The 15,162-nt window shown below is 42.1% G+C and overlaps 1 protein-coding gene across 8 annotated transcripts in view; it reads right to left on the reverse strand.

Moving 5' to 3' along the window:
• Sec24c (SEC24 homolog C, COPII component) overlaps window positions 1–13,413 on the reverse strand; it is a 27,079-nt gene extending 13,666 nt beyond the window's left edge. For 4 of the 8 annotated variants that reach the window (XM_004846287.3, XM_087184683.1, XM_013072888.3 and 1 more), the window contains exons 1-3: window positions 13,245–13,394; window positions 10,985–11,184; window positions 7,968–8,106 (exon numbers count right to left, since the gene is read on the reverse strand). In XM_004846287.3, coding sequence (XP_004846344.1) covers window positions 7,968–8,106; window positions 10,985–11,156 — 311 coding nt within the window. In that variant the 5' untranslated portion in view covers window positions 11,157–11,184; window positions 13,245–13,394. Of the gene's footprint in view, window positions 1–7,967; window positions 8,107–10,984; window positions 11,185–13,244 lie in introns of all 8 variants that reach the window. The other 4 variants (XM_087184682.1, XM_021259628.1, XM_021259627.1 and 1 more) reach the window with 1 other exon arrangement.
• Between the last annotated feature and the right edge of the window lie 1,749 nt (window positions 13,414–15,162).

A 15,162-nucleotide genomic window follows, 5' to 3' on the forward strand; every position in this document is an offset into this window, starting at 1 on the left:
TTTAAAGTAAAGTATTAATATATTCTGGGACAGGTGTTACAATAATCTATAAGGTCAGAGGAGCATGTCAGCTGAGTTTGGCAGTTTATACTAATTAGAGGGATGGTGCTAACTGTACCAAGAAAGGGGTAGAGAAATAACATAAACCAACTGGATCTATCTTAGCAACAGCTAAGGTGAACAATGGCATGATATAAGACAGCACATTTAAAAGTAAATACAGGGGGCTGGGGATTTAGCTCAGTGGTTCTGGCACCTGCCTCACAAGCACAAGGTCCTGAGTTCGATCCCCGGTAAATAAATAAAATTTTTTTTAAAAAGTAAATACAAAATAATTCCACTATCACTGCATACCAACTACAGGCAACTGCACTGGTGTTTTATGGTGATATTACCACAGGTCTCTACAACACACTCCTGACAAGACTTATGGAACGCATCAAATTCTTCCCAGTGCAGTCTCTCCCACTGCAATTCTTTTTTTTTTTTTTTTTTTGGTACCGAGGATCAAACTCGGATCCTTGCGCTTGCGCAGCAGGTGGCGAAACCACTGAGCTAAATCCCCGGCACTGCAATTCTGATTTATATTTTCTGCCTTATTTTATCTCTGCTAAACAACTAGTACCTGATATTTGGTGAGCTTCTATTAGTCCTTCAGTTTAATACATTGGCATTCATTCAATAAACTTGTATTTCCTTCCCAAGAATTTAACTAGTGAACTTTACCTGCTTAAGCTCTTTGTTGGGCTTTGTATTTGTCTTCCACAGCACTAAGCATACTATTAGCCCTATGCTAGACATTCCAGAAGTCCTTGTCAGAATAATTCCATTCCATGGTACTGCTATCAACTAAGTCAGTGCCATTCTGTCACATGCCCTAGTAACAGTGAACCGCCGTCACCTTACCTATGAATTAAATAACAACTCTAAATTCTTTATTTAGCCTACTTTTATAGCAAAATAATGAGGGAGACAGAGAAAACAAGAAGCTAAACAATGAAAGTCTAAGTAACAGGCTGAACTAGAATTTATTCCCAGATTAAATGTAAAATAAAACATAAATAGAAAAAAAGCACAAAATATATATGTACAGCTGAATAATTATAATGTAGCCACTCGTGGAACAAAAAACAAACTCAAAAAACAGAATACACTAGCATTGGGGCTGGAGATTTAGCTCAGTGGTTCCAGCGCCTGCCTTGCAAAGGCAAGGTCCTGAGTTCCATCCCCAGTACCAAAAAAGAAAAGGGCCAGGGATTTAGCTCAGTGGTTCTGGTGCCTGCCTCGCAAGAGCAAGGTCACAAGTTTGATCCCTGGTACCCCCCCAAAAAGAAAAAAAAAAAAATCAAAGGCCCTGCACGCAGCTCCCTAAAAATTACCCCGTCTTTATGCACGCATGTGTGTGTGGACTGGGTATTGAACCTTGGGGTTTCCCCCTGAGCTACATATCTCCAGTCATTTTTGTATTTTTTATTGTGTACCCAGGCTGATGATCCTCCTGCCTCAGCCTCACAGAGTGCTAGATTAGAGGTGCTTATCACTATATCCAGCCCAGTTTTTCAACTTTATTTTTATTGCCCCCTTCCTGTTTTTCAACTTTTTAAACAGAATCATAACATACATCTCTTTGGATTTTGTGTCTTTTGTTCAACCCATTTATGAAATTTATCAATGATATCACCTTTAGCTACAATTAATTTCTCTTTCATCACTAAATATTATTCCACTCACTAAATATGGCTTCCAGTGAAGGGGATTGAAGCCAGTGTCTCACTAGCAAGCCTAATTTTTGGTTATTACGAATAATGTTGCTATTAACATTCATTCATTCATTCATTCATTTTTGAGATAAGGTCTTGCTATGTGGCCTAGTCTGGCCTCAAATTCCTGGGATGAAATAAACATTTACATATACATATATAGAGTCCACCAAAAAAATGTATACACACTTTAGGAAAAGAAACATAGTATGATGTTTTTTCAACAGATGGTGTTACCCTTGTATGGGGGACCCTAGAGGATGTCGTATTGCAGAAAACCCACTACACTGTTGGCCCTTAGAGAAGAAATTGAAAATGCATGTGCACCAATCTCAATGACCAAGGTTACCCAAGCATCAATTTGGTGTACAAATAAATGCTTGGAAACTAACTGCCACCACTGTGAGCACCTCTTGTAATTGTAGAGGCCAAAACTGACTTGTATTAATATCATGATGTCTCAATCAACTTAGTATTAAAATATTTATACAAGTTTTTCTTTTCCTGAAGTGTGTATACATTTTTTGCTGGACTCTGTATATATAGTTTTTTCTTTTTTGAGACAGGGACTCGCTAAATAGTTCATGCTCCCTTGAAATCACTACTGTATACAGCACAGGCTGGTCTCAAACTCACTGTGATCCTTTCCCCCACCCCAGTACCAGGAATCAGACTCAGGATCTTGTGCTTGCAAGGCAGGCGAAGTACTAGGGAGCTAAATCCCCGGCCCTCACTGTGATCCTTCTGCTTCAGCCTCCAGCCCTGGGCTTATAGGCAGCTTTGCCTACAATCACCATGCCCAGCTTTGTTTTATTTTTTGAGAGAAAGTCTTACTATGTAGCCCAGGCTGGTCTCGAACTCACAGCAATCCTCCTGCCTCAGCCTCCTGAGTGCTGGGACTATAGGCATGTGCTAACATGCCCTGCTTCTGGCTTTGTTTTCTTTGAGACAGCATCTCACTATCTTATCCAGGCTGGCCTTGAATTCCTAGGCTCAAGCAAAGCTCCCTCCTTAGCCTCCTGAGTACTGGGAGGACAGGCACATGGCACATACCTGGCTTTTCTTTTCTTTTTTTGAGACAGGGTATCGCTATGTAGTTCAGGGTGGCCTTGAACTCACTATGTAACCCAGGATGGCTTCAAACTTGTGGCATTCCTCCTGGTTCAGCCTTCCTAGTGCTGGGATTACAGTCATGTGCCACCATGGCCTAACCATTAGTTTTTGTTACATATCTATGGGTGAAACTGCAGGGTCACAAGGTATACATATCTTTAATTTTAATAAAAAGTGCCAAATTATTATCCTTTAAAGTTATCCTAATTTCCATCCTACCACCATTGGATATGAATTCCTATTATTCTATATCCTCGGCAAATTTTTTTTCCCAATAATAGGAGAATGAGTCCAAGGGCACTCTCTAGCTACATCTCTAGCCCTTTTTACAATTTTTTTTTAATTTTAGGAAAGGGTATCCCTAAATTGCCCAGACAGAAGTTGAACATCTTTTTTTTTTGGTACCAGGGATCGAACTCAGGGCCTTGCGCTTGCAAGGCAGGCACCAGAACCACTGAGCTAAATCCCCGGCCCTGAACATCTTTTTATTTTTTTTTATTTATTTATTTATTTATTTATTTATTTATTTATTTATTTATTTTGGTACCAGGGATCAAACCCTGTTCCTTCCGCTTGCGAGCCAGGCAGTGGAACCACTGAGTTAAATCCCCAGCCCTGAACATCTTTATTTATTTATTTATTGTTCGTTTATTTGTTTATTTTTGGAAAATCTTTTTTAAATATGTTCTTTGAGCTGGGTATGGTGGCACGTGTGAGGCTGGCCTGTGAGTTCAAGGCCAGCCTGAATTGTACAGCAAGACCTTGTCTCAAAGATCCAAAACAAGGGCCAGGGATTTAGCTTAGTGGTGCTGCCACCTGCCTCACAACCACAAGGTCCTGAGTTCAAACCCTGGAACCAAAAAAAAAAAAAAAAAGTTCTTTGGCCATTTGTACATATTTCTTCTTTCACAAATATCCTATTCTAGTTTTTGTTCATTATTAATTTTTTTTTGGTACCAGGGATCGAATTGGGTCCTTGCGCTTGCGCAGCAGGCGGCGAAACCACTGAGCTAAATCCCCGGCCCTTGTTCATTTTTTTTTCAATTGGACTGTCTTTTAAAAAAATTTCTATTAGTATATATTTACAATACATAATGATTACATTCATCATGGGGAACTGGTACATGTACAGAACACATCCAATTCTTTTTACTGTCCCTTTCTCTCTTTTTCCTGCCCATGGATTCTTTCTCTTATGATTAGTCAGAGCTCTTTATATAGTGTAGATACTTTTTTTGTGGTGTTAGGATTGAACCTAGAGCCTTGTGTGTGCCAAGCAAGTGTTCCACCACTGAGCTATATCCCCTATTATGTCTATTTTATTTATAAGTATCTTTTTCATTTTGGCAACTTGTCTTTCTAATGTGCTTTCCCTCAGTTTCCCTTTCTGATTATTCTCATCAGCACAAAGTCCTCTCAAAAAAACCCAAAAAACCAAAAAAAAAACCAAACTATGTTGACCTCAGTGGTAGAGCACTGCTTGGTATATGTAAGGTCCTGGGTTTAATCCCCAGCACTGGAAAAAGGGAGAGGGAGGAGCTATTGTAGAAACAAACCAAAATTCAGAATGGAGCCAGGCATGGTGGTACATGCCTGTAATTTGAGCACTCAAGAGGCTGAGGCAGGAGGATGGCTGGAAGTTCGAGGCCAGCCTGGCCTTCATAGTAAGTTTAAGGCCACCCTGAACTGCATAGAGAGACCCTGTTTCAAAATAACAACAACAAAAATCAAAATGGATAAACAAAATGTGGTGTATCCATACAATGAAGTATTACTCAGCTAGACATTACCAAAAAATTGTGATCTACATTGTGTTTCTCTTCCTTCTTTCCTTTCGTCCCTCTGTCCCTCCCTGCTTTCCTTTCCTCTTTCCCTTCCTTCATTGTGGTAGTCCCAAGGGTAAAACCCAGGCAAAGGCAAGTGCCATACCACTGAGCTTCACCCACAGCCCTTTTTTATTTTGAGACAAGGTCTCACTAAGTTGTACAGGCTGGCCTCAAACTTCCAATCCTCCTGCCTCACCTCCCAACTAGCTAGAATTACAGGCATCTACCACGATGCCTGGCTCTATTTCTACCTCAGTGTCTATTTTTCTCTTTAAATATCTTTCTAGGCTCATTTTCCTTTTTAACTTATGTCTATCCCATAGTTTTTCAACCAAGTGTGTATATTACTAACTCTTGATCTGAAATGTCTTTAATTTGGCCTTTCTCTTGATAAGCTACATAGTTCTAAGCTGGTAACTATTTTCCTTTAATGCTTTTAAGTTATTATTCTTTCTTTTTTTTGGTACTGGGAATTGAACTCAGAGCCTCAAGCTTGCCAGCCAGGCACTGCGGCATTGAGCTACATCCCTGGCCCTTAAGTTATTATTCTATCTGCTGCCCCCTAATAATTTCTACTGACTCTAAACAACTGTTTTCCCTCCTCAGAGAAGGCCGTATGGCCTCAGTTAAGGGAATGTGATTGTTTCCTGTTTGCCTCTGGAAGTACCCATGATAAACTTTAAAAACAGCTAAAACACAATTTCCATACCATTAGAATCACTCCTTTAAATGCATAGCTTGCTAATTTTCTTCAATCATCGAACAGAATCCAACTTGGAACATTTTTATTACCCCAAAATGTTCCCTCGTGTCCATTTGCATCCTCAAGACCTTTTTCCCCCACTTACCAACAGCCAACCTGAGAAAAACAGCACTCCTTATTGTCACCCTTTGCCAGCATGCAGATCTTCCTAGTCTAACTGTTCACTGAAGGCACCATCTAGATATAAACTTTCATAAACAAGATCTCAATTCGAATCTCACTTCTCAGAAAAGCCAAAGAACTTATCTTCCATTCCCAGTACCTGCTTAAACTTAAGTCCTTGGGTTTATTCTGTTCTTCACTTTTCTCCTTTCCCTCTTTCCCTTCCTTCCATCCATTCATCCACCTATCCATCTATCAAGACAGAGTCTTGCTATGTTGCCCAGGTTAATCTTGAACTCCTGGCTTCAAATGATCCTCCTGCCTCAGCCTCCTGAGTAGCACCAGTGCCTGCCACCACACTGGGCCATCTTGGATTCTCAAGACGATAATTCCCACCAAATTCACAGGCAGCCACAGACTCAGCTTATCACTCTGATTTTTGATCTCTAGAACTCTAGAACTTGATCTTTAGAACTCTAGACCTCTAGAATTTTCTTTTTCTTTTTTCTTTTTTTTGGGGGGTGGGGGCTACTGGGGATCAGACTCAGGACCTTGTGCTTACAAGGCAGGTGAAGGCACCACTAAGCTAAATCCCTGGCCCAGGATTTCACTTTCTAAAAGCTTAACTATGAACTTGAAAAAAAAAATTTTTTTTTTGTTTATATTTCATCTCTGCTTTCCAGATTACTGTAGAAAAGGGTTTTCAGGTTACAATGATCTATCACCCAGCTGAAACTCTGACCCACTTGGACTAGGCAGTTTTCCTCATTTCTACACTGAAACTGCATTTATTAATGAGAACAGTCTCACCAAATCCAATATTCAATCCTTAGGCCCTCATCTCATCACTCAGCACCCACTGACCAACTGATTGCTTTTCTGCCTTCCTGAAATACTCTTCATCTGACTTCCTAACACCACACTCTCTGGCTTATACACTACCCCACTACTGTTCTTCCTCATTGTCTGTTCATCTGATTGGTTTCTGCAGTGGTGGGGCGCAAACAAGGGCTCTACCACTGAGCTGCACCACCAACCCTCACCCTTAAACTTGCTATTCCTCATAGCCAACAAATTTACTTCTACTTCAGGGCCTTTGCACCTCTTGTTCCTTCTATCCAGCAGACTCTTCCCCCACATCTTTGTGCAGCTCACTTCATCTCCTCACTGAGGTCTCAAATACTTCAGAGAGGCTTTTCTTGACTGGCATGATTTAAACAGTTCCAAACTTTTCCTCACACTATGTTATATCTTTAAGTTTGTCTATATGTTATCTTCCACATATCCTACTCATCTGCCTTATCCAGACTTATGTTCAGCGCTAAAAATGTATAATTTGGACACTTCAGCAACTCTGCCAATTACCACATTTTCTACCCACAGTTGTACTTTATTTACCAGAAAACAAATAACCTTCTGTCAGAGATGACTTCCCTCCTTTAGTGAACTCTCATGCAAACGGGTTTATAGAGTCATGCACCAATGAAGTTTTTCATTTCATAACTGGTCATGCACAAACTTAACCAATCAGTCTACTAAGTGCCTAATGTAGAAAAAAAGGAGAAGCTGGCAGAGACACAACTAATCCTGACATTGTCTTCTTCCCATTTCACCCTTAGCAACCATTATTGAAAATGTATGTCTTCAAGGAAAAACAAACAAACAAACGCAGAGTGTGGTGGTATATGCCTGTAATCTCAGCTACTTGGGAGGCTAAGGCAGAAGGCTTCCAAGTTTGAGGCCAGCCTGGACAATTCAGTAAAACCCTGTCTCAAAATAAAATAAAAAATGAATAGGAGCCAGTCATGGTGGTGCATGCCTATAATACCAACACTCTTGGATGATGAGGCAGGAGGATCTCAAGTTCAAACCCAGTTTGGAGAAATTAGCAACCTGTCTCAAAAGTAAAAAACAAAAAACAGTAGCCATGCTGCTTAGTGCAGAGGCCTTGGGTTCAATCCCCAGTACCACTAAATAAACAGATACATAATTAATTGAAAAGGACTAGGAATTTAGCTCAGTGGTGGAGTACTTGCCTAGCATGCAGAGGCCTGGGGTTTCATCCCCAGTACTGCAAAAGAGGGGTTAAAAGACAAGAAGGCCAGGAATGTAGCTCAGTGGCACTGCACCTGCCTGGTAAGTGCAACGTCCTGAGTTCCATCCCCAGTACCACAAAAAAAAAAAAAAAAAAGAAAAGAAAAGAACAGAACAGAATAGAACTCAGGTTCACTGAAAAAGAGTAATATGTAAAAGAGCACAAATATTAAGATAGGTCAGTAATCCACAGGGCTGGATATCAGCAGCACCTATAACCTAGAAAAAAGATGACAAAATAGAAGAGGACAAAAGGGAGAAAGGGATCTACAAAAGAACTACCACTTTTAGGTTAACCCAAGTACACACCTTGGCGTGGGAACAGTGGAAGAGCTGGGTCCATTCTGTATATCACCTTGGCCAAACTGGCCATACCCAGCTTGGCCACAAGAAGCCTGTGCTGTCGAGGTTGGAGGGGCCCCTGAGGAGGGTGGGGCTCTTGACATACCTGAGGGTAAAGGACAGAAAGTAATGATTAGGAAATAATTTTCTCCTCCTCCCTGAACCAGGAATGCAAAGCAAGAATCAATAAGCTCAACTTTTGCTGACCCAATACCACAGCTGCATGGTGAACAGGACATTATCAACATGGAACTCTAGGTACAGCAGTACTCTGAACATGGATCCCTTCCACCCAGCCTAAACTCTGCCAGACAAGTACACCAGGGTGAAGCTGTAGCCAGAGCCACAAGAATGTAGGGCCTTCGGCTGAGCATAGTGGAACATGCCTATAATCCCAGTACTCAGGGGCGGAGGCAGGAGAATCCCTGTAAGTTCAAGGCCAACCTAGGCTACACAGTGAGTTCAAGGCCAGCCAGAACTACACAGGGAGACCCTGTCTCAAAAAAGAAAAAAAAAAAGAAAAAAAGTAGGGTCTTTCTATGGTCACCATACTCTCACTCAACTCAGGCCATCCTACTGTCCTTACCCTATACAAAAAGATCAACTGTTTCAAGGAGAAGATCATATTCCAGAACTCAGAAACTTAAGAGCATATATGACACAAGTGGTATAGAAGTTAACAAAGTAATAAACTGAGCTAGGCTGTAGAGAGAGGCACCTTTTTAAAAATTATTTTTAATTCTCTACAGTGCTAGGGATCAAATAGGGCCTCACACATGCTAGGCAAGTCCTGTACCACTGACCTACATTCTTCTTGCCCTAACCATAACCTTTTTATCCACTTCTAACTGTGGAAACTTCCAACAGCACATGGTTTAGGAGCGTTCACCCAGGACAGGGGGCCTGTCCTCCCATTAGTGCTGCCACCTGTGTCCTCACAAAAGCTAGACTCCATCCTTTCCATTCATCAGAGCTGCCATCAAGGCTACTTCTATTCCCCTTAGCTATTCTTCCCACAGGAAACATGGGACGAATGACATTAGTTACTTAGCAAATCACTCTGGAAATTTGCTGACCTCTGTTCAAACAATTTTTTCTTTTACTCTGTCCTTGTCAGAGATTAGATATTACAGAACCTGCCTGGGAGAACACGATTAATCTGAATTTGCACACTAACCATGAAAGAACCAGATAGATTTTCCTCTCAGTGACAAAGCTCTCTCTTGAGAGAATGACAAACTCCATTTTGATAAATCAGGACTAGACAGAGCAGAAGTGGACTCTGTCCAGTCAAAGTCCCAACCAAGGATAAGGCTTCTAAAGAACTAGGATCTAATTTTACCACCTCACAGAATTTTTTCACAGCTATAATTAAAAAGGTAATACTTCTTCATTTTCCAAATGTTACCTATGCTTCCTTAGTGCCTTCTTTTTACCTAAGATGGGTCAGCAATCCACAGGGCTGGACATCAGCAGCATGGAATTTACTTTTTTTTTTCATACCGGGATCAAACTCAGGACCTTGCGCTTGCAAGACAGGCAACAGAACCACTGAGCTAAATACCCGGATACTCTTTAGTATAGAGAAGGGCCGGGATTTAGCTCAGTGGTTTCACCGCCTGCTGTGCAACCGCAAGGACCTGAGTTTGATCCCCAGTACCAAACAAAAAAAGTATAGAGAAGCCACGCATGCATGGTAGTACATGCTGGTAATCCCAGCACTCTGGGAGGCTGAGGCAGGAAGTCACAATTTCATGCCCAGACTGGGTAACTTAATGTCTCATAATAATAAATAAAAATAGTGCTGGGGTGGTGCTCAGTGGTGCCATGCCTGCCTCGAAACTGCAATGTCCTGAATTCAATCCCCAGTACCAAATAAAATAAATAAATAGATAAATAAATAAAAGTAGTCTGGGTATGTAGCTTAGTGCCAAGGCCCTGAGTTAAAAAAAAAAAATTGCAGCCGGGGATTTAGCTCAGTGGTTTCACCATCTACTACGCAAGCTCAAGGACCCAAGTTCGATCCCCGGTACAAAAAAAAAAAAAAAAAAATAGAATCTTTAAAAAAAAAAAATTGCAAAGTTTGGCATACCTTATGGTTAATCAAAGAAGTACTGTTAACTACTTTCTGAAAGTAATCTGTGGAGTAACTAGTGCTCTTCTCAAAAAATTAACATAAAAGCCAAACACTGGGGAATGGAGGTACAGCTCAGTAGTATACCATGTACTTAGTATAGCGACGGCCCTAAACATTGAACCTAACACAGAAACGAATTGATCTTATTACCCTGACATTATAGAGCAAGTAAGAAGCAGAGCAAACCGAAGTAAAGGAAAAGAAATGACATTAGAGGGCTGGGGATTTAGCTCAGTGGTTTCGCCGCCTGCTGCGCAAGCACAAGGACCCGAGTTCAATCCCCGGTACCAAAAAAAAAAAGAAATGACATTAGAGGATATAAGAAGCACCAAAATTAGGCACAAAATACTATGCTTTTCATGTCAGAATCATTTATAGACAGGGTTGTCCCACAGTCACCAGTCCAATGAATGGTGCATGTATAGATATAAGTATAATCAGAGAGACAGAGATAGATAGAGATAGGGAGCCAGAGAGAGGGAGAGAGAGAGAACAAGTGATTTGGGTGAGATTTTAGGTCAACAGGTTCTGGAGGAGTTGTGATCACAACCTCTCCATTTAGCTCCCAACAATGCAGCCAGGTGAGACAGGGTGACATCCACAGGAAGTGAGCTGCCACTGAACCTGAAAAATGTACTGCCACTAGATGTCTTACAGCAGAAATACAGTCACCTGTCTAAAAACAGGAAATGACAAGACTGTTCACCAGCTCTCAATTTCAGAGAGCAAGATTTATGTTTTTCAATTCTAGCCACTAAATTCCCTAAGCTGTTTTGCTAGAGCAAAACAATCCAACCTGACCACTACTGATTCCCTTCCTTCACACAAAAGAAACTTGAAAACATACCAAGAGGAGGTGTTTGCTGATAGCCTGGCACTGGACCATTGTAGGCGCCATAGGGAGTTGGAAGTGCTGTGGACCCTGGCTGCCCACCATAACTGGACTGATGATACCCTGGGTAGATGGGCTGAGGCTGCCCAAATGGCGGCACAGGTGGAGCTGACTGGTTAACATTCATTATGACAGCATCCCCGACTTGGTCTTACCTATTAGATCACAGAAAAGACAAATTAGTCAAAACACATTTTTTTTTTCCTTTTCCTTTTTTCTTTTTTTTTTTTTTGGTACCAGGGATCGAACTCGGGTCCTTGCACTTGCAAGGCAGGTGACGGAACCACTGGGCTAAATCCCCAGCCCTCCTTTTCCTTTTTTTTTTTTTTGGAGACAGGGTCTCACTATGGAGATCAGGCTGTCCTTGCAGCTCAGGCTGGTCTTAAACTCACAGCAATCCTCCTCCCTCAGCCTCTTGAGTGCTGGGATTACAGGTATATTCCACCAGTCAAAACAAATTTTCTAAAAGAAAGAGCAACTATTTAAAGTAAGAAGTCGAGATAAAAATGGATTGACCTTATCAGGGAGTGATCAGCTTAATCATTCCCATGCTGCCACAGGATCACAGAAATTTTCTGCCCCAGCCAGTATCGTTATGCTTCCTCAAAGCAAGGATTTTGTTACTGTGAACCCCATGTTTTGCCACTACCAAGAGGGTATAAATTTCAACTTTAGACAGACCCACTAGAATGAAGCAGCAGCCTCCATTTCCAGTGGTATGATTTCTAATGTTTAGTCAGAAGAAGTCCTGTGGCTGCTGAATTACCATAAATTTACAGATAAATGAAAGAATATCTCCACTTTCCATTCATTCTCTCTAGCATCTACTCATTCGTTCATTCGATAAACAATGAGTATCCTCTAGAGTGCTAGTTGTTTTTAATCACAGGGTAAAAGTCTAGGTCAGACCAGCTAAATCCCTCCCCCTCAAAAGATAAATTTTTAGAGTAATAGATTTAGAGAAATGACATTCTTTGGCTGAACTACAATGATCCAAATGCTACTCCAATCCCAGCCTTTCCACTACAAGAAGGTGACAGCCAAGTGTAGTGGTACAAGCCTGTAATCCCAACTACTTGGGAGCCTGAGGCAGACGGAAGATCACAAGTCCCATATCAAAACCACAAAATAATAAGAGTATATGAAGTGAAACATTAATTATCAAATGTAAAGACATCTGAAAAGTCTAGCAAGGTAACTGGTTAAAACTAAGTTCAGCCAAGCACAAAAACATCTTCACATAAGCTAAGGAGGCAGTTCAAAGATAAGCGGCAAAATAGGACTGCATGGAAAAGATCATTTATCTTTTCTCTCAAGCAGAGCAGATGAATGATCCCAGTGCACTTCTCAAACTCTTTCTCCTCTCCTTAAGAATGCAGGCCACCATCAAAATCACTACAATCTTGCCCAGTAACTGAAAGATAGCCTTACAAGGTCCAGTTCTTGCTTCTTCGAAGAAAAGGACTATCTTATCACGTCTACTGTATATAGCTTTATCATCCTAATTATCCTAGGCAGAAGGGGCCCAAGAAGCAGAGACCTCACAAAGGGCTACCATGAAACAATGGGCCTCTCCTCTTGGCTAGGAAGGAAAAGCTGCTCCTGGACTAGAACTCTAAACTAAAACCCTCTCGGGAGTTGTTTTTCCAAATCCTAAACTTTCCACAGGTCACTGACACTAAGCTTGACAGATGTCTCCCCTCCTTTCTTTTTAAAGTCAGAGAAGGAAAAGGGTGTCTTCGCCAGAAAATTATCCCCTCAAACACATTCCAGAGCCTGGAATCAAACTCTGGTCTTGATTCCATTCTAGGTGGATTGGATAGTTAGAATGACAGCCCAAAGAGGCGGGGCAAGCTTCCTAGAACTCTGAAAGTAGTTTAAGCTTTGGAGGCTGGGAGTGCCGAGGATAAAGATCCAGAAGACAGCTTCTCAGGCCACGGTCGGCGAGAAACCTAGTCCATCAAGCGTTAGAGACCGGGCGTGCTGCGCCCTTCGAGAGGCTCGGAGCAGGAAGCAGGAGCCAGAACCTGGGCCGGGAGAAGGGAGAAACTAGGTCTGATCCTAGGTCGTGGATGCGCGAGGCGAGGGTCTCTTCTCGGGCCCCGCCCCCAGGCTCCTCTCTTCCTTCTAAAACCAGACCCCGATCTGGTCAGTAATACTCCGGCCTCTTCTCTACATTGCTATCCACCACCTAACCTCCGACGCCACTCCTCACCCGGCTCCAGATCCAGGTTCGCCTTCGTTCCTAACGTCTTAGGCTCCCAGGCTCCACTTCCGGTTCCGATCTGGGTGGTGGGGGCCGTGGTGTCCCCCCAGGAAGTTCCGCCTCCACGCTCCAGACGCGGCCACTCCTTCTGCCACGTCGGCATTAGGCACGCACTCGGGAACCCGGATGCTGTGCATGCGCCACTGCCCTCTTCTAGCACGGCACTTTCTTCGGACTCTCTCCTGGCTTTCATGCATTTTCGTTTTTTGTTCTTTGAAATGTCCTGGCCACTTTACTGCCGCATCAACCAACATGCAGCTGAGACGACTGGGTCAAAAGACTTCAGTAACGCTTTCTTAAACTGACGTGTTAGTGACCTATGATCTTAATCAATTTCCTGCTGACCCTTGACCCCAGTTATTTCCGTCCTCTGTGGTGTTCTCACCTCTGAACTTTGTGGTACGTGTAGTGGTGGCAATAAAAGGTAATCCTACTGTCGGGCAGTGTGCATGAGTTTGCGGCCTGGTTCTGCAGTTCCCTAACTTGGGCAACTTCTTTGCCTCCATTTCATCTGTAGAATTGAAGTGATATCCAGCTAAGAGCTTGTTGAGAGAATTAATTCACACGTTTCATAGGTTGACATTACAAGCCCTAGGTAAATGTTAGTTATTAGCCATTTTTGTACAGTGTCTTCGTGTTTTTTTGTTTTAGTTTTCTATTTGATATTCGGTCTCACTATGTTGCCCAGTCTGGCCTTGAACATATGAACCTCCAGCCTCAGCCTCCCAGGTGTTGGAATTGTGAGCTCAGAACTCCACCAGGACCAAAAATTCTCTACTGTTGGAAAAGCTACAATTTCTGCAGTAATCCTTCCATGTTTAGTGAATGATTGTAGTTAACATTTGTAGTGTTGGGCCGGGGATTTAGCTCAGTGGTTTCACCGCCTGCTGCGCAAGCTCAAGGACCCGAGTTCGATCCCGGTACCAAAAAACAAACAAACATTTGTAGTGTTTTATCATCCTTTTGTTACTATTTATATAATGATTTGAGCACTATTGTGGACCCACATTTTAGGTTCTGCAAATATAGTAGGGAACAAAAATGTTCTTGCTCTCAAATCTTGACAGTTATTTTGAGGTATAAAGTAGCTCATTCATTGAAAAAAAAAACCATGCACTTCAGTTTGTGTAGGTGTTTACTAACAGGGCAGATCGCACCTGTCCTCAGTTTATAAATGTCAACAAACTCTGTGGCGATTAGTATCAGTAATACCCGGGAACTTGTTAGAAATGCAGGTTTGTAGGGCTGGAGACATAGGTCAGTGGTAGAACACTTGCCTAGCATGCTTGTTGCCCTGAGTTCTAGCACCAGTACTGCAAAGAGAAAAAGAAATGCAAAGGCACTGGGTTCAATCCCCAGTACAATAAAAAACATACAAAACAAGCCAACGGTGGGCTGGGGATTTAGCTCAGTGGTTTCACGGCCTGCTGTGTAAGCGCAAGGACCCGAGTTCGATCCCCGGTACCAAAAAAAAACACCAAAAAACTGTCTCTTTAGGAGCCGGGGATTTAGCTCGGTGGTTTTGCCACCTGCTTTGCAAGCACAAGGACCAGAGTTCGATCCCCGGTACCAAAAAATAAAAACAATAAATAAAAAAAACCAAGCCAATGGTATATGTATGATACAATGGTTGACATTTAGGTGGTTGGTTGGTTGGTTGATTTGAGAGTCTCAAACTCCTGGATTCAAGAGATCCTACTGCCTCAGCCACTCTAGCAGCTGGAACTACAGGCATTAGACCACTGCCCTCAATTTAATATTTATTTATTTGTTTGTTTATTTATTTATTTTGGTACCAGGGATCAAACTCAGGACCTTGCTCTTGCAAGGCAAGCGCTGGAACCACTGAGCTAAATCCCCGGCCCAT

Source organism: Heterocephalus glaber, unplaced genomic scaffold (genome assembly GCF_053883595.1).
Source record: "Heterocephalus glaber isolate CG9 unplaced genomic scaffold, H.glaber_assembly_v1.0 deba00001497, whole genome shotgun sequence".
Lineage (NCBI taxonomy): Eukaryota > Metazoa > Chordata > Mammalia > Rodentia > Bathyergidae > Heterocephalus > Heterocephalus glaber.